The sequence below is a fragment of the Camponotus floridanus genome, unplaced genomic scaffold (genome assembly GCF_003227725.1).
Source record: "Camponotus floridanus strain SB8 unplaced genomic scaffold, Cflo_v7.5 scaffold45, whole genome shotgun sequence".
NCBI lineage: Eukaryota > Metazoa > Arthropoda > Insecta > Hymenoptera > Formicidae > Camponotus > Camponotus floridanus.
The window spans coordinates 1,212,462-1,233,302 of record NW_020229603.1 but is presented as its reverse complement, the minus strand read 5'-3'; the positions used below and the strand labels follow the sequence as shown (position 1 = coordinate 1,233,302).

The 20,841-nt window shown below is 34.6% G+C and overlaps 1 protein-coding gene across 25 annotated transcripts in view; it reads right to left on the bottom strand.

Annotated features, from left to right (window-relative positions):
- The window catches only part of LOC105256736 (basement membrane-specific heparan sulfate proteoglycan core protein), a 142,454-nt gene that overhangs the window by 37,888 nt on the left and 83,725 nt on the right, over window positions 1-20,841 (bottom strand). For 15 of the 25 annotated variants that reach the window (XM_020029226.2, XM_020029227.2, XM_020029231.2 and 12 more), the window contains 5 exons: window positions 13,065-13,172; window positions 9,125-9,241; window positions 7,404-7,517; window positions 6,879-6,992; window positions 5,161-5,268 (listed from right to left, as the gene is read on the bottom strand). In XM_020029226.2, the coding sequence (XP_019884785.1) occupies window positions 5,161-5,268; window positions 6,879-6,992; window positions 7,404-7,517; window positions 9,125-9,241; window positions 13,065-13,172 (561 nt within the window). The remainder of the gene's footprint in view (window positions 1-5,160; window positions 5,269-6,878; window positions 6,993-7,403; window positions 7,518-9,124; window positions 9,242-13,064; window positions 13,173-20,841) is intronic. The other 10 variants (XM_020029228.2, XM_020029233.2, XM_025411899.1 and 7 more) reach the window with 4 other exon arrangements.

Sequence of the window (20,841 nt, the reverse complement as noted above, 5' to 3'; positions counted from 1 at the left end):
AAATTTAAATTTGAAAATCAAGAATACTTTGAATGATGTAATTTTACTTACAACGGATTAAATAAACGTAACATAATTGTAGATAATTTTAAATAGCAGTTAATATATATCATTCTCTGTCTCATATTAAAATTATAATTACTATATTCTTGAAATAATTAACAAAAAAATTAAGAAAAATAATTTACAGCAATAAAAATATAAAGAAAACAATTTTCTTATACGAACGACTGAGACAAACGAGTTCGAGGTTGAAATTATGTACAAGAGACTACGAAGATACTATGGACATACGAAGATACATTTAAAGCAGTTTTAAGCATGATAGATAGCTTGTAAATCTGTACATAAAAAGCGTTTTTGGTAAATCGCGCGATTCTGCGCTCAAGAGATCTTTTTAGATTTCCTTTTAAAGCTTGTCTAACACATAAAGCGTTGTGAAGAAGCCCTTTGTAAATAGTTAGATTAAAAATTTCGATTAGAAGAGAAGATAGGAATATGAGACAATATTATTGTTTTTGAATCATAAAGTCGAAATATAATAGTCCATTAAATATAAATCAATAGATTATATATATACGTATAATACGTGTGTGTGTTATTTTTATAATTCCATAAATAAAAATATTTAATTTTAAACAGTCTCCATTCCTTTTATCTTCTCTTTTACTTTAACTTTACTTCTTAGATTATCTACAATGTTTGGGTATGTATAGATTCAGTATAACAAAAGTTGTTCCATAGAATATCATGAAAATTTCTCTTTCCATGACTTGAGGATGGAGAAGTGGATTCTATATCTTTGTGAGAAGCAAGAGAATGAGTATGTATATGTATTGATAATGATATGAAATATGAAATTGATGAAATAAGATGATTTTGTTTTGAGAATTTGTACTTGTTGAGTCAGTGATTGATCAATGATTTAATCACGATTACATAAAGATGTTGTATGTATGTTGATGTATACAGAATAATCGACTCTTATCTGTAATCGTTAATTGCAAATCCTCTTGAGGAATTTCAATGAGTCTAATAATACTAAAAAAAAATAGAGATAGACTAACAATCGTCTAGTGAGAAATAAGACAATTATTTTTGGTCATCGTATTTAAAATCCGCCATTTATGGATTCTTTTTTTCGGCCGTTTTTCTCTCTCCATAGAAGGCAATATTTTTACAGCAAAGATGGACGACACAATGTAAAGCTGCGTTACATATAATAGATGATGTGGATTTTTAATATCTGTCTGCAGTCTCCTATTAAAAATACACATAGAAAACGAAACACCCGGAAGTAATGTCTCTTAGACGTTTCCCATGATAGAGATCTCGGCAATTTCCCAAAGACGTCTACGTATTAGCCATTCTGACATCTTCAAAGCCATTTTCTGTACAGCAAAGATGACAAGTCGTTCCAAAATGATGTCACGTTTACTTAAAATTCACGTGACCTCGCATTCTTGTTTCACTCAGGCAAGAAACTTTTTACAGCAGAGACGAAGAGCAGAGATCGAGATCATCCACGATATATTACTTTCTATATAGGATGTACCTTCTAAGCTCAGGCAATCCTCCTCGTCAGTACCGTCCAGGCAGTCTTTCTTGCCGTCGCAAACGTTCAATGCGTTTATGCACATGTCGTCGCAAGGATGCTCATAACGACTACATCCATCAAGCAACGTATTCTCGATAGAATTCTGCGACGAAAGGTCAAACCTTTCGGGGTGTTCGTTGACTCTCTGATGCTCCTCCCATCTCTTGATGTACATGTAATCGCAGTTAATCTCGTCGCTGGCATTAATACAGTCTACGATACCGTCACAAACTTCATCGTCATCGATGCACGTGTACTTGTCGCATGCGTATTGATTGTTGTTGCAGTTATCGATCTCATAATCCTCTATATGTGTATCTTCTATTGGTGTCATGACGCCATTATCGATTTCGTTGTCTTTGGTAGACAATTTTTCTGATGAATCTTCTCCTTCTTCGCTATCGAGATTCGAAACTGCATCCTGCGTGATATTTCTCGTTACAGGGTGTGTAATACTTTCTCCATACCAGGACCATTCATCTATTCTTTCGTTATTTTCAATACTTTTTCCGTCCAAAATCGATTTTTCTGTCGTGCTACTTCTGTTTTTACTTTCTTCATTTGTAATCCTATATGTTGCACTTTTTTCTACACTGCTTAATTCGTCATTCTTTGTAAAATTAAAATTTGTCGAGAATGAGGTAGCGCTGGCTGAAGATATTTTTTCATCTGCGAAAAGATAATCATCATTAGTAAGGACACTATAATTGCCTATTTCAGTTTTATTTTCGGAATCACTTGTGACAGGAAACGATGTAACATCTTCACAATTAATCAATTCTTCATCTTCTTCATTATCTATTTTTTCAGCATACCACCAACTATTTTCGGTGGTTGTTGTAATTTGTATTTTACATTTCTTAAATTTTTGTTCTTTAAACACTGTTGATGAATAAAATATAGTATTATCGGTAATAAGATCCGCATTCGTTCTTTCTTCTGACTGAAGTCCTTCTTTGGTGTTGTCTTTTGTGAAGTGTTCTGTGACGGTCTCATCAACGTTAGAGGATTCCATCTTAAGAGGTTCCGTTGTAATTTCATCAGTAAGGTGCCAGTCGCTTTTGCTAGTGCTCGTATTCCGATTACCATCAGCTTTGTCATATCCTGGATCATTACGAGAAGACATAGCCTTTCTTCGTTCTAAGCTATAATCATTGCTATAATCGACACTCGTTGTCTCGTCGACTATCCAAGAGGCGGTTGACGTATATTTCCTCTTCGCGTTGTGATTTTTCTTCCCCTTCTTGTTGTTTTTATGATCATTATGACGATCTTTGTGTTTGCTGTATTTTTCGGTTTCTTTCTTTCTCGACTCGTTTTCATTTCGCATGACATCTTCATTGAAGGCGTCTGAAGTCCTTATTGAAGACGTCTTCATCCACAGAACATCGAAAGCATCCTTTGATCCTTTTTCTAGAATTATGGATTCTTGCGATTCTTTCGAGTATGCGCAATCGTCTATAGTTATTGATTCGGGCGTTTTATTGAAATTTAATAATTCGAAATCAATCTTGTCATTGCTTTCCGTCGAACTTCCGTTGCCTTCGTAGAATCTTTCAAAAGTGCTATTTGATTGCTTGTGCATTTTGTTCGTACTACACTTTTTCTTACTTCGATCACGATTCTGTTGAATCGAGTTATGATTTGATGTCAAAGAATCTATTGATGTTTTATTGATACTGTCAACGCTTGTAAAGGTTCGGTTAATATTTGGAAAATACCGATGTAACTCTACGTTTGGAAACTTAGATTTATATAGCAATTTTTTTATCTTCATCGAAGAGTAATTCCCATCAATTTTTCCAGTTGCAGGAACTGTTTTTTTAGATTGTGTGCGATTCATATCTATCACGTTTAAATTTCGATTAATGTCACTGCCGTCTGCCACCGTCACCATTTCAGAAGTTGTTATATAAGTTGTCTTATTCGAAATCTTAGCAGCTGTTGAATTATTCAGTCGAAATGCGGGTAGAATCTTAATGATAAATTTGTAAATCCAATTGTTAATCTGTGGAGTGGCATCATTTTTCGTAGCTTTTAAAATAGTATCTTTAAAATGGGGACTTTTTATATTATCGAAAATAATATGATTTTTATTCGATATATTTACCAGTATCTTCAACTTCTTAATTTCTTTTTCGAATTTCGTTTCTGTTGCATTAATATTATTCCGATATCTCCCTTTATTTTTTGAAAAAGTGTTATTTTTGACTTTAAGATTCCAATTTCTCGTATTAAAAATACTTTTTTCTGTAACATATCTCTCCTTTTTGGAATTTGATAAAGAATTAATTATCGCATTTGAATTAAATACATTAGATTTTCTTGGTTCATTGAAATTTTCTGCATTTTTCATTTCTCGCGTTCTATTCTGATTATTGGTAAATTGTAAGCGAACATCTTTTAACGAAATGTTGTTGTGTTTTAATCTCAACAACGATCTTATAAGATTATCTGACAATTTAAAAAATTTAGGATTGGAATTTTGAAACTGGATTAATTGTGATAAGGCGTGGTTAGTTAAACGATGAATTTTTATGTCGTCATTGCAATTCTTCAGGTCAGGTTTGCGAAATCGATCAAACTCTACGTTGTTCGATTCATGCTGCGAGGACGAGTTGTGCTCGTTATTTTTCGATTTAAGCGCAATTCTTGTCGAATACATTGAGGAATTCTGAAGCATGGAGTTTGGGAATTTCCGTCGTTGAGCTTCTTCCGGAAACGCTTCTAAGATCGGGTTACCGATCATCATGGCTGGTTTGATGGTGAGTCGATAGACACTTTCCGTCGTTTCGGGTTTCATATTCATATTCCTTCGGTGTTCTATAGGTTTTCGTCCGTAGAAAATCCACAACTTCCATGCAATCGCGTCGAACTTTTCGGCATTATAGTAGTTTCGCCATGGATACTTTTCTATGACGATGTATGATTTCGTAGTAAGTATGATTAAAAAGACATCATCGTAAAAGAAATTGGAATGTAATGGCAAAATTGATTAGGCGGAATTCTTGAAAATTACATTTAAAAAGTCAACGCAATATTTAGAAAATAAATTCGTCGAATATCACTTTTAAAGAGTGTCAAATTTTTACTTTAACTATAATAAAGTATTGGCAAAGAAATCCTCAAAGTCTATAACTTTTAATGTCTACAAAAATCGATCAAAATTTTTTCTAATCATTTCTACAAAATTAATTCGAATATTATATTTTATATCTTTTATATTTTGATAATCGGAAATGAATAAATATTTTTGTGTTATATAACACAACTCTATATTAATTTTTGTTTCTTTTTTAAATGCGTTTTAATCTTATTAACTTTAAATCAGTCGAAAAATCTGCCATTAAAATTTCATGATGGTAATGAAATATTTCGTAAACGGGATATTATATAATCTATCTAAATGCAACTTGTAATGTTAAGAATGTCTCGTTTCGTGTACGCTTCTGAATATGATGTAATTAAATATATATTGTAGTATACGTCTATATCGTGTGTGTAAGAGAAAGAGAACGAGTAAGTGTGCGATTTGTGATTTGGTGGAATGACATTATAATTACCGCAATCCCTCTCATCTGAGCCATCAGGACACTCGTTCACCCCATTGCACTGCAACTCGTAGCCGATGCAGCGGCCGTCTGTACAGCGGAACTCGGCATCTCCGCAACCTGCTCCATACACCACACTCATGCGCATTTAAAGATGCATTGCCCACTGACGCGTGTCAGCCCACCCGCATCCTCGAGATCGTTCATGATTCTCCAGCAAGCCGCTTAGAGCTTGCGGCTTACAAGCAAGCCCTTTATTATTCCGAATCTACCGTCCAAGACACGTGTCACGACAAATTGAATACAGACGCTAAATAAGAGATTCTACCGAGATAATATCGTATTTATGAATGATATACGATGCAATTAATGAAAATATCGATCGTACGGATATATTACTTGGACGGTAGAAACGGATGTTCGCACCTTTACCTGGTGAAATGTTTTCAGCTGAGTTGCTTTTGCTGAGGTTAGTACATATGACGAAGGATAAATATGTAGAAAGGCCGCAAACGGAGATAATAATCTGTTCTCCCTCAATCGAAGATACGTTAATACACGACGAAGTATTATAAACTAGTAGATAATTTTATCTTCGCGATTAATCTATCTTCGATTGACAATGAGAATTAATATCTCTGATCTGTGTTAACGTTAGTTGTAAGGACGTTGGACCTATCTTGCGCAAAAATCGATTAATCAAGGGAAACGCGTTTAGGAATTGGTAACGTTGTAAATTATGCAACTGAGTATATTATTGGAATGCAATTGGAATGAAATTCGGTGACGCGTTGCCTTCTTCGTACACGACTGATCGTGCATGCTCCAGTTTAGATCGCAACGTAATCGGGATTAAGTAAGGCGGCAACAACATTGGCTAAACTATTTCAGGAAAAGACGTTATTTTCGGGGTTGCACGCTGGACGTAAAGTTCGGTCAGCGTGGAAAATCGTAAATCGAAAGTCACGCGAAGCGTGCTGGAGGAAATTAAGTTTACGTATTCACATTACAAGGCGCAATGGCGTAACCAACGCCGAGGTTTTCGAATTGCTCGCTAGACGCATAATTATGTGCAAACGTAAATACATGGTAGTTTCCGTTCGCAAATTTTACCACTGCAACACAATAAAAAATTTTTCATTCGCGACGAGATGTACTGAAAAAGAAAAAAGGTGTTGCCTTTCTTTCTAAAATTTGAAAAAAATACTAATAAAACACCTATACAAATCACAAAAATTTTTACGATATTACTCGCATACTCGAGTTTCAAGTTTCAATGAGATCATTATTAAATTTATCCGCGAGACTTATTAAAGCGCCTGCAATCTTGTTGGTAAACTTCGCAGGCGCGTTTGATGCTCGTTTAAGCTCAAGCGCCCCTCTCGATCGCTCGTAAATAATCGCGTTGGGTAACCGACACTTAACAAAGAGCATCGGTGCAGGTTTATCATGGTAACTTATTGCTAGTATCATTGCGGAAGAATTGCGCGTGCAAAAGTGATTATAAATCTCATAATTAGTTAAACAATTGTAAACATGTCGCAACATATAATTTATGTTATCACTATTAGCGAAGACAATACAGGGAACAATAAAGGAATCAAATAATTTGGACTGTCTTAAAATCCGCACCATTGAAATCGGATTGGTAATTTGTGTTTTCACGGTATAAAATTCGATTGAGTAAATATATATAGTTCTAAAAAGAGGGAAAAAACAAGTTAGCTTACCGCATTGATGTTCGTCTTCGCCGTTGCGGCAATCAGAGATTCCATTGCAGCGCTTGTCGATGCTTAAGCAGATACCGTCTAGACAACGGAATTGATCTCCGCTACAGGTGGTCACTGAAAACAATAATATAAAGTCATAAAGAAAGAGATAATTTCATCTTTGTAGAATTTACATAAGATGATCAATGCATAAATGCTTTAAAAAAATTAATGATTATAAAATAATATTCATAATTTTATTGTGAGATAAAGATAAGAATAAATATTTGAAAACTGAGTAAAGATATAATTTTATCTTTAAATCGGAATTTTTTTCTCATTCCTGATTGTACCTGAAAATAATATAATTTTTAAAAATGAATTATTCGAGACTTAATAAAATGTAATATTATAATTATGTGAGAGAGAATAAAAAATCAAAATATATCAAAATATAAATAATATATCAAATAATATATCAAATAATATATCAAAATAAAACATATCAAACTCAAAGTATATATTGAAAAAAAGAAAATAATATACCGTTGCAATTATATTCGTCAGAATGATCGAGACAATCGTTTCGTCCATCGCATCTTGCGTTTTTGCTGACGCACGAACCGCTGGCGCACTCGAACTCGTCTGCTCGACATCGTGCTATTTAAAAAAAAGATAAAAAATAAAAATCTATAAAATAAAATAAGAGAGAAGAAGAAAATGAAAGAAAGGAGAAGAAAGAAAGAAAGAAAAATGAATAAACTGATAAAAAATATACGCCAAGCAAATATTCTTATATGGTAACTTTTGTAGCAATATTTCGATTTAATTAAAGGTTTTTATTCTCGTCCAAAACATAACGAAGAGCTATTGACTCAAAGCTTTTTTTGATTATTGTCGCAATTTGAACCAGTTGCTGAAGTATTATTCAATTTATGTGATATCAATTGCATACGGGTCACGTTGGAAAATATTCGATAGCCCGCTTTTTAGTTAATTAAAAACTGTTTGCCAAAGTCCACTTGACCTACAGTAAATATAGGCCGTTGTGTCACGTTACTCATCTGCTTGATATTTTAGTGACTTTAACTATTTATCGCAAAAATGTGTCATTGAAAATATAGTGGGAATTCAATACAACATCCCCTGTTTATCCCTAAATAATTTTACAGACTTTTATACATAATTTATATTACTTAAATGCAATTCGCAAGCTCTATTTACAACATCTATTTTTAAAAAATATGTCGTAATTCTCATTAATATTTTGGCGAAAAAAAATATTCACATCAGGTCTCGATTAGTTTATTTTAATATTATATATCACACATTTCATATCGTGTGAGTTTAAAAGTATCTGATTGCACCAGAAAAAACGCACGACTTTTCGACATAAATATCTAAGCTACAATTAATTTATTATTCGTATTAATTTTTTATTCGTAACGTTGGATAACGATTACTCCGCTCTTAACATTGTTAACTATTCACATGGGTGATTGTATCTCACGGAGAGTAAATTCGCGGCTACACGCGCTACCACATATCCATGAATATATAATTAAGTACAAGAATCGCTATCACGTTATTGTAAATGAGAAAACTTGCTTCAGCAATCTATAATTTTATCGTGTAATCAGTGTAAATTATCATGTGTTACTTCCTAATAAGTTAAAAACAGATTTAGAACAGATTTCATACTATGCAGGCATTGTCCACAATAAAAATTTGTGTCTTTCAACATATTGTTCAAAGATGGTATAAAATGTATACCCACCTATCTATCTCTCACTGCCAAGATGTGTATGTGTGTGTATTTATTGTGTAACATTACATCTACGTATATTCACGTAGAATCATACAAACGCGAGAACACGAGACTGATGCTCTCAAAATTTGATTAAATTCAATTTTTTTCGATCCTAAAGCTTTATGACAAAAAATAAAATAAATGTTTAAACTTGTAAATTATATTTCGTAACTATTGAATCTCATAGTGACCATGTTTGCCTATAATACGATATAACGTCATCGTGTTTGCCTATATACACACACATGCAGTTTGATATCCAGATGTAGCAGAAAAAGAATGTCATATTCTTTTTTTTTTAAGTAGATCAACAAGTCAAACAAGTTCTTGTCCTTATTAAAAGATCATTTAGTGCACGCATGCGTGACTACATATTCCAACCCAAGTAATTGATTTACATGCTTCGCGCGAGTGTGATGTTTCGCAGCTCGTTGGAGTAAATAGTGATAATTCGTACTCATGTTGTGACAATTTTGTTCATCCCTTCCATCGATACAGTCCGTGTATCTGTCACAGCGTCGTGATAAGGGCACACAATAACCAGGCGCGCATTCGAATTGGTCTTCCTTGCAGGCTGTAAGAATTCCATTCAGGCTAATTTGGGAAAATTTATATCGCCGAGAACGGCACGATGACCCGACTGACGTGGGTCAATTCGAGAGATGACACAAACACAGCTGAGAATGACGTTTACTGCTGACGAGGATTAGATATAAATTGACGAGTGGACGTAACACAGAGACAAACGACGGAGAAAGCACAATGATTGTCGACAATGATTAACGATTCTTCGACAAATTAAGCTGCATTCCTAGTTGGTGTTGAAGAACGATGTTCAAGTAAAGAAGAGAGATTTATAGAATTAGATTTTTCGAAGCAAATAAAAAGCAAATAAGCAATATAATAATCAAAATTTTCGTTTAAAAAGATCTGTTCTGCTTTAACTGCATTTAAAATTTGCCATAATACTTTTTTTTATTTTCTTCCTTCAAAGATTAAATATTCGTATGTTTGTTTCGAGTCAAATACAAAAAGTGCAGTCGAAGAAAACAGACCTAATATCAAAGTAATTTCAAGTGAAAAATGTAATTTCAATATAGAACCATAGCATGATGACATCAGATGTAAAAGAAGCTTCTAGAAGAATTAATTAGTGGTCGAGCGAAACGCGTTAAGTGCTAGGCCATTAATTAGCACGCACTTGAGGAAATTTCATGGAAGAGATTATAAATGAACGAGGAGTTACGGTCAATCGTGTCGTACCTTCCGCCGTACTCTAATTTACGATACCAATTAGTTTACGAGAGATAAAGAACCTGAAAGAGTCTAATCGTCACAAAAGAATATTGCATGATGTTCAGTAGTCACCTTTATCCATCTCGAAAATTGTTATTGCATGAATACACGTAGAAACGAAATATAAGTGTAGACAAATAAATATATAAATCACTACAAAATTATAAGGAACAATTGATTAAAGTAAAATGTGAAAAGCATTTATAAATAAAAACGACAAAGATTTTAGCAAGAATAAAATTTCAATGAAAAATACTAAATTGTCATCCAAGTCAGAAGCTTGGAAAGAAAAAAAAATAAAAATGACGGTATAAATAAATGATAGTTTTCTATCATTTGTTATAATATTTTGCATAATTACTTGCATTTTGCTTTATCTATTAAATATTTACCCCAATCTAAAGTATTCTGACCGCATAGAAAAATTAATCGGTTTCAAAAATATAGAGAGGAACGAAAATTAAAAAATAAAATAGCACTTTTGGAAAAATGAAATAGCGTTTTATCAGCGTTCAAACCGCGCGATACGAAATAAATAATTCTCATCGTGCCACCAAGTCATATGGCAGTATAAAATTACGAAAATTTCCACTTAATTGTCATTTAATTAAGTGTGACAGCTATCGGTTATAAAAAATTTATTCCGAATGCTTGCAGAAAAAAATTTAGCAGATTATAAAATTAATGATTTTGCTGCAATTTTGAGCGCAAGAAAATTTAGTCTCTTATTCTAATTAGTTAAAAAAATTACAGATTAAATCATTTTGATGACTCTAAACGGGAATGAGACATAGAGTTGTGAGTCACTTAATAAAGCGGTGTAGACAGCAGGAGATTCTGCAATTTCTGATATCATCTTAGGTTCAAGGTTTGCCCTCAAGCCTCGCCCATTTGACGATTGAATTGCAAACGAGCCGCGAGTTCAATAATCCGTTCACTCAGTGCCCACGGCAATATTCTCTCGCGTAAATATCCAGGTAATCTGAAAGCGATGTGCCAGATGCGAGAATATGCATTTGAGAAATTAATGATTTAACTTAAAAAATTGTGATTTTAAGCTAATTTCGAATTTCTTGAGATAATTATGATACAACATAAGTGTATAATTTTCATTGTGACTATAAAAAATATATAAAATCTTATAATATATAATAATAGTAATAAATTTATTATAATCATTAAAACTTTTAGATCCGCTAAGTAAGTTGTAAAATATCCGCTTTATGACAAGCCGCATAACATCTCGACGCTCGGACAATGAGAAACAAACATAATCTCGCACAAGGATTTAGCGGAAATGATGACTCCCTCGTGAGTGGCACGATTTCGCGGCGGGCCGTTTTTCGGGGAAGTTTGGCGGGCGTGACGCTCTTGTCACGAATCAAAATTGGATTAAAACGGTGAAAATGCGAAATTCCGGGACAGAGCATGACGGAAGGGCCGGACCCGACGTTCAACGTCAACGGCCCGTGGAGATTAACGTCGGATTAAAATTGCGGCCGGTTATTAGGGCGGATTAATAAACGCGAGTAAATCTTGTTCGACAAGGGACTATCCCGGATTTCCGACGGGGGACGCAACGTGTTCCATTTTCCTCTGTTCTTTTCTTTTTTTTCTATCTTTCTTTCGCAATTCTTGATGGCATTAACATCGCTAATGAGCTGTACGATGAGTTACGCTACAGAATGAATAAGAATTCGATCGACATTCTATTGATGCGCTCGTGCTGAAATTAATTATTATCATAGTTTCCGTACAATGAACATGTAAACGTTGTAATAATTGCGTAAACATAGTGCGCATTATCAAACTTATTATAGTAATTTCCCCTAATGGACTGCATGAAATTGTAATTGTAACATTAATATTTATAACATAATTATACATAAATTATATAAAACAATATATACAAACCCGAATACTTGTAATCTTACGTTATAAAAGCAGCTATAAAGATATTTTCTTAAAAATGAGGCTTACAAGCAAATCTTTGTGAGAGAGAAATATAAAATAATTAGAAAATTTAATTTTTGAAATTGATTAATGTAGATATTTTAAAATTTGTAATGGAATTTTCTTTTCAGTGATAATACTCAGTCTGTACATTCTCGACTGTAAATTCTTCTTATATCCCACTTTTAAAAAAATTAGACCGTAACGACCGAATGTAATTAGTGATGCAAGTGGTCGAACACGGCAAATCAGCCACGAAGCGTGCCTTCGCAAAAGACGACGGAAATAATAAGTTGTCGTGGTTGGGAAAAAGAGTTGGCAAAGAAATGGGGGTTAAAAGAAGAGAGAAAATGAATGTCGATGCCACATGGGTGCAACGGCCTTAAATGCGGGGCCGAAGAACGCCGTCACCACCACCACCATTTCTATCGTCACTACACCACTAGCAACAACAGCACCACTACCCACTGCGATCCTCGTAACTTTTTTTCCCGAGCACGCTATTGTTATTGTCATAGCTATTATAATTATTGAGTTCATCGTAATACGTCGAGACCCATTCGCGATTAGTTCCGGCACAGTCGCATGCAGAGCTCACGTGCAATGTTAACCGGCGATAAATAATGCTGGAACGTACAGGACGTATGTCAGTATTAGTGACGATTCCGCATGAGAATACTTTTATCAATACGTAGATTTGTAACATGTCGCCGAGAGAAGGAAACTTTGTATGAAACTTATTTCTAGCTGTAATTAATCCCTTTCATACATTTACGAGTTTATTTTATAAAAGAGATACTCGTCATGTTTGACATTTTTTCCCTTTAGGAAATGTTCCACAATGCGCATGCCATTTAAAATATAAAAATAATATATATTTTTTTTAAAGTTCATAGAAATATTGTACTATAGTCGTTTTCATATGAAAGGAATTAATGATTTGTGGTCAATCACACAAAAATATAACACATTAACATATTAATTCGTTTAAAATTCATTGTAAGTAGGATAAGAAAAACTGTTAAAATTATACCCACAGTAATGCACAATCAATGCACGATACTATTATTAAAAAATGACAATCTGCACATGCAAATAATTAGGATGAATATGAGCGATTATTTTTTGAATGTGGAAACAATACTTACGGCAATTGAATTCATCCGATCCATCGTAACAATCGTGCACGCCATTGCAATGTCTGTTAGAGTCGATACATTGTCCATTTCTGCATATGAATTCGGTCGAAGAGCAACCTACGCACAGAAAGAAGATACCAATTATTATAATTAATTTTAATCTGATTATTATAAACTATTAGAATTATAAACTATTATAAATATTTTTATTCACACAGTTCAAAAATATTTATGAATTAATTTCTAAAATTAGAAAACAGATATTAAAACAAATATTAAAATAATATACATTTGATACTTTAAAAATTATTTTCATAAATTCAGATATATTTAAAAATAAATATTCTAAATTCATCTCAGTTATCAAATGCTAAATTCAATTTCTTTCTAAAACGAAAAGACTTTGCCATCTTGTTTAGAATTCTAGGTTCATATTGCATATAAGCGAATTACGTTCGTGAAGAGTTGTGAAGAGTTGTGAAGAGAGATTGTTGTGCATCGCATGCTCTTCTTGAACGCTTACGAGATTCGCCGGATGCTACTTTGCCTCACAATACACGAATAAACCAATAATGGGAAGGTCGGTTGTTTAATATAAATTCTGAGAAGGTTGTACATAGCGGCGGATAAGATTTCAAAGGTGGTGCAGTTGACAGTAAGAGGCAAGGATAAGGTTGCAAGATAAGAGGTTGTAGGTCGGATAGCGCTTTACTGCACAGACATCGCACTTCTCGTTTATCTCCTTAGCGTGTGTCGTCTTCAATTCCAGGAATATCAGAAAGAATATCATTCCTTTCATATTTTTATAAATTTGCGTTACGAAATAAAATAATTGAGGTTCAATTCGTAATTGAGATTCAATCTTCTAATTTGACCAAAACTACACTTGGAAACGTCTCTAAAGTGTACATAGTTGTGCATGTACAATTTAGAAAAATATTAAATTACCTTTTTATATAAAAAAAATTTAAATTTAAATTATCTTTTTATTTTTAATATTAATTTTAATTTTATCTTTTATTTTAATTGAACACTCGATATTGAGAAAATAATTCAAGAACTTCACACAAAAACACATATCAGTCCTTGCATTTTGAAACGTGTATTGTTTTCATTATTGGATTCCACATCTCGATTCGCCACTTATTTTCTCGTATCGCACAAAGCCAATTGTTGTTACCGAACGATACACCCGAACCACAAACAGGACGTAAATTTTTCACTAGCTGGTCGTTCGAGGTTCAATGCACGGATCACCTCGCTCGAGTTTCGAAATCAGGAACGTGCAATCGTTCAGGCTATCCTATTTCAAATAAACATTCGTCCGCTCACAAGTCCGCCTCCAATTTCATTCAGGCCGGACGCGTGTTCGTCCGCTTCCACTTGCTGATCATCCGGTCAACGTGGCTGAGCCGCGTCGTTGCATCGCGCTTGGGCTCGAAACCCCGCGCGAAATGGCATCTCGTTTTCACATTGTTCCATCGACTAATGCGAAGAGGCACTTGTGAGCATGGAATGCACAAATAGTAAAGCGATTCGATAACTGTCGAAATAAACACGAAAAGTAAAACGAGGGATACGATGCTTCTCCAAATAATAAAATCGACGGTTGTTTAATTCGATGTCTCATCGAATTAAACAAATTCTTGTATGTATAACAGTGGAAAATGTTATTGTATTCTATGTGTAAAATGAAAATAAATATATCATGTGAGTATAATAAGCAATACATGTAGATAAGGTCTAAGGTTCTATTACAAATTCAATTTGAAAAATTATTGCATGAGAAAATATCAGATTTTTATGCTATTTCTTTAAAATTTCTAGCAAATATATTTTTATCAAACATATAATAAATATAAATTTATATACACATATATTATATATTATATATATTCGAAAATTAAAAAAACACTTCATATAGGTGTGTCATTTCATGACACACCTATACGAAGTGTTTTTTTAATTGAATGCATGATTTAAAGACATGTGCTGCTAACTTGCATAGATAATTAAATGTAGATGTCAATAAATCAATGCTCACGCGATATACGGCGGAAAAAAGGATATAAGAATCCTCTGGAGACTTACATGACCTTTGAAAATCACTAGAAAAAGGACGAGGCATATTGCGCGAAAGCGTGTTATTTTATCTCGAGTGTCTAGATAGATCGAGGCTACAATATTGCATTCATCGCTCAAATCGAGCGGCTTTCGGAGGAAGACAGTACGATATAGGACGGTAGCGACTGGCTTGCCGGGATTGATCATGTTATATATAACAACGACCCGGTATGCTTTGACATCGGAGACACGCTGTCATTCGACAGCTGATGCTCGACGCCGGAATCGCGCGCGGCACGGCAACGTAACGACGCGATGCAGGCGCGACAGGAATGTCCCTTAAAACCCTTTCTATTCTGGCGCATTACGCGTCCTAGGGCAGCGTCATTGTTCGGGTATCTCACGTTACTCAGGTGGTCACGGAGTAGCGGAGCAGCTTACCGCGTTGAAATTCGCACCGCGACCGAAGCGTGACTGCGCGCAATGCAAATCAAACTGGGGTTTGTTTATTAAACAGAGACCATTCTCGCTCTCTCTCTCCATCTCCCATCCTCTTGACGGATCGACAAACCGAAAGCGCCATAAGTCAATAGGATCTCGTACTCGAGGGTTGAATTCTCTGCGGTGTGCACTTCATGATCCGCGTTTGTATTAAGAGATTTTCGCACGAACATTTTCCGCTCGACTCGCTTGCGGAACTCTCGGCTCTTGGAGAGATTTGTTTCGATTACAGGATATTCAGTAATCGCGAAGGTGTAATAAATTTTACCTGAGAATAAAGATAACTCGCGTTTACACAAGGATGGAAGCTAGCGATAAAAACATACAATAGTCATTCCGGATAAATTATATTTTTGCACATAATATGTATTATTCAATTATCAACTTTATTTTTATTTATTAGTATTTGTAATTAGCGTTTATCTTTCTCTCATTTTAAATCTTTATGTGATAACTTATCACATAAATGTAAAATTTTTTATAATATTCGCAATTATTATTATTTATAGAAAATAAATATTTTTTTTTAAAAAAGCACAGATTTAAAGAAAAAGCATTAGCATCTATAAATATCACACATCTTTTAGATCATGACAATGTTGCAAGGAAAATATTGATTTTTAACTTCCGGTATGCAATATCCTGATAAAATATTCATCGTGAGATGGGAGAAGCGACAATACAGCGACGGGAAATCCATAGATCAATTGTTAGCGGTACCAAAAATAAAATTGTGTCTCTTTGAATACTTAATGCTTGTGATAGCAGAGCTATCGATGATGTTCCGCAATGTATTAGTGGCGCGTCGGAAATATGTGTCCCGCAGGTACATATTATATACGTCCGATAAATCGCGGATGATTGGGATCGAGGAAAGCATTATTAATCTAGAGCGTATCGTTTTTACTCGCAATTTCGAGCGTCCTTTAGGTATGCTCAAAGTCAAAGTATTGCGAAAGATTAATATAAATACACTTTACTACCGATATATTATGATGTAACATAAGAATTTTAGTTAATAGACTGATAGTGACTAATACGTTTTACGCAAAACATATTCACCGACTAAATTTTATACCCATAGTCCCAATACATAATATAAGAGATTAAATGATATTTCGCGTTTTAATAATACCATTTAAAGTAATATATATATACCAAAGAGAGAGGGCAATGTAATGTTTGGCGCATTAATTTACATTCTGATATTTCAAAGTGCACGCCTGCAATCTTGTCGGCTCGCTGCTTTTCGCGAGCATTCGGCTCGGTTAAAAGCTGCACGAGCTGTTGCACGCGATATTAATGTCGTCGTTACGATACGTCTACAAACCGGATGCTCGTGACAAAAAGACGAAGGAACAGTAAGCTCCATACTTGCTCTACTCCGGAATCCGACAAGTCAAGTTGCCGCTGCCTCGTGAATTTAAGGAGGGTACAGCAATTAAGTCGATAGAACGCTCATCACATTTACGAGATTGCCAGATTACTCGACGTTTCGTGCATAGGAAAAAGTACTTTGTACTCTTCAATCGGTCGACAATTGCGAATTAAGTGCTGAAAGTAACAAATCAGTAGATCTTAAAATAATATATATATGATTTCTTTCTCGTTCTAATTCTTGCTGTCTTCTATATATTCTCTATAATATTATTTAAGAGAAAAAAAATTGTTTTATTTAAATTTAAGCGATTTATCTTATCTGATTAGAAGATAAGCATATCGAATTTATCGATATTTATTAGTTTATTCGCGCCTTTTTATGGAACATGATACTGTATATTGTTCTAAAGATGTTGACCAGACGCTTTTCGTATTCTCATAACAACAACTTCAAGATGTGCACTTTGAAATAGAAGAAGGCCAGCGGTTGCGACCTCGCAGCAGTCCCGTCGAGAGCCACTCTAGCCGTAAATTATACAAATAACTTCCCCGTACGCCTTAGCTACTGCACAAGATCTTTGTGGAAGCTCACCTTGTGCACGATTCTGTGCATAACGCGTCTTTTGCGCGCGCATTAATCAGAATTGAATCACGAAGAGAAAAATGATGGCGAATAGCGAAACGAAGATATAAATCAGAGAAAAGTGGAAGCTATTTCTGAAATTCGATTAGATAACAAAATATAAAATTGATTAATGAGACAAAAATTTATGTTATTTGAAACATATTTATGTATACAGCTTCTATAAAGAGAATGATATTTACAGTAAAAATAATCCTTGCTAAAAATCGAAATGATCTTTCCTTTGCAAAAATTCAATCAAAGACTATAAATTTTTAAGTTTTGAACCTTTGACCTTTAAATGTTATATTTCATTATAAATATATCTCAAGTTAAAATTTTATTAACATAAAGAGTTCACTTAAAATTAACTAAAAAATAATTTTTTTTAATATTTCAGAAAAAAACAATTTCTTTTAATAGATTGTAGGTCAGAGTAAATCTTATAACGAGCTATTTGTGTCTCATTTTATTTTTGTTTTAAAAAAGTGTGCTTATCAAATGAAATAATTATCGACTTGTATATAGATCGAAAATTGAATTTGAACGAAGCGCAGGAAATCGAGAGCAATGCAAATATATTCATCGTATAGGTGATCATTCGTATCTCGTTATTGCCGGAGCAAATGTTCTCCAAATCTATCCTGGAAAATTAACTTAACAGTAAAACCCTTAAATCAATTTTCGACTAACTGGATTTCGCACGATTATTGTCGCTCTATTTCGATGATATGCTTAATTTATCGATCGATTCACACAGAGTCGTGAAAAGATGAAAAAAGCTGAAAATGCTGTGTTTAGTTATCCGATTTTCACGTTAGCGAGGAATAAAAATCGAGGTAAAGACTCACTTGGAAGTCTACAAAGACTGCAATTTCCGAACTTTTCCTGTTTAAGCGCGTTAAGATTAAGAGCCATAAAAGAATCGGCCCATAAAAATGTATATTGTAAACATGGGTCTTTGGGGAACGCTCCGTTAACTCAAGGATAGTGGCGCGACACAGGGCGTCCAGCCTCTTCTACATCGTGAAAAAGCCACGCAAACTTTCCCATTTACCCACTTTACATACATGGTGTTTCTCGCTTAATATTTCACTCTCGCGAATTATCATCTTGTCTGTATTCCGGCGCGGATATCGTATAAAGTTCTATTTTCGTGTAAAATTTATATTTATTAATTATATACATAAAATTAGATATATATTTAATACATATAAGAAAATTTATACATACATAATATTTTTCGCACACACAAATAGTGACGAACAATCTCAAGATCGTAAATTATAGAAAAATTGTTGAAAGTTCTATCTATTTTGTGCTTACCGGGAAATGCGGAATAAAACACAGCGAAAGATTTAATATTTAAAAAAACGAAAGAGCTTGAGACGCGAATAATTTCAGAATATAACTTTTCAAATATTGGACATGGAAATTCCGTATCACGTCGCTCGCGCTGTATCTTAATTCAAACAAAATGCCTTACACATCTTTAACGATGCAAATTGCACCGGAATATTTAACCGATCGTAAAGGAGGATTTGCCAGCGGCGTTGCAGCCCCGTAGTACTTCCATTAATCGCACCGCGTGCGATATCAACCGCGATATAATAACGTGAATCCGGAAATCATATACATTCTTGGAAATTATATTATACATGCGTCATAAGACTGCGATGGTATAAGATACGCGTGTATTTTTTTTATGGCGTATAAAGCGCAATTAAAAAGCCGGCGGCGGGCGGCTGCACAGCCGCATTTTCATCAAATTAGTACTGCGCAACACCCAAGATTGCAAATGCCATGAACCCATGGTATTAAAACCGTTATTATATGTCATTATTATATTACTATTTGCGTGTTAAATCCTGCGATGTGTTTGCTAATGGCACTTTTAATTAGACACAGAAGCTAAATATGTTTCGTTTAACAGAGAAACATATGCTTTAAAAAATCATTTGTACTAATCTGCACCTGTAATATTATAGCTTAAACATATCCTTATACTTAAGTACCATTCCTGTTTATATAATATCATTAATCTCGAATAGCTATCAGGCTTAAAGATGCGCAAGTTTACCGGTTCTCTTACGCAAATGTCATGTAAATTACATTTTCCGTAATTTGTAGTGATGGAATGCATAAAATTACGATAAGATCGAAATATCCGCGATATTATGGAAAATCATTACTTTAACTAATAGCTGAGCGCTGCGTCACGTGTGGTATTTCCATAAAAACAGAATCGCATACGAGATTTATAATGGTACGGGGAGAAAAAGGAGAAAAATGAGAGCGGGCGCGTTTTTGCATCTCGTCACTTAAAAAATCACTCTTAAGTAATTCATCTCGTGGCAACGACGTAATTCTAATGATGACAGAGCGATGGTATTTTTCCGCGGTGCTCAACGACGCGTACCGAAAACGTGTATCAACGCCACCGGGAAAAACTCGGCGACGATATAAAGCTGAGCATATTAGCATGACAAGCAACGAGCATCAAATTGCCGGACCTAAAAGCCGACCCCAGAAAAGCGCAGCCGCCGTCGCCGCTTTTCCCCTGCTAAATCGTCCGTGCGCTTCTAATGGACTTGCCGGCGGCGAAAGTTTCGTCCCGCCTGAAGATGCCATCGACGCGGTCCGCGTGTGTACGCGCGTTTACCTGACCACCCGGTAAGCGGTACCGGATGCGTGCGCGATTTTTAAGATCCCGATTTCTTTTTTTTAAAACATGCGTAATCGAATAAAGAAGGAAAGAGGAGATGCGTTCCCGTTTTCCGCCAAACGAGATACGACGCTCTTGTCGCGCGACTTCGTTAACGTGTCTGTAAAATGTGCTCCGCGTGACTTAGATCGGATGAAAAGATGGAGAGAGGCTCTTCCGCGTACATATACATCTATAAACACGAAGCGCTTTAAAGTCTTGCCGTTGCACAAATGCAAATCTTGATGAAGGACCGCGCAGGCGTGCATATGCGCATTCATCTACATTCGTATATGTATACATTCGTAATAGTTGCGCATAGATTTGTCATGTATAACGTATTCCGATTTGACATAAATGATAACACATACGGTCAGATCAAGTCAGGTAAATGGCTGAAGTAATTGAGTCGAGACCGTTCTATGTGTCGCGTTTGCGCGGTTTTTTTTTGGAGAGATACACATGACGATTAAATTGCCGATTATCTTTGCCGATGAGCCTCGCTGATAAATCAT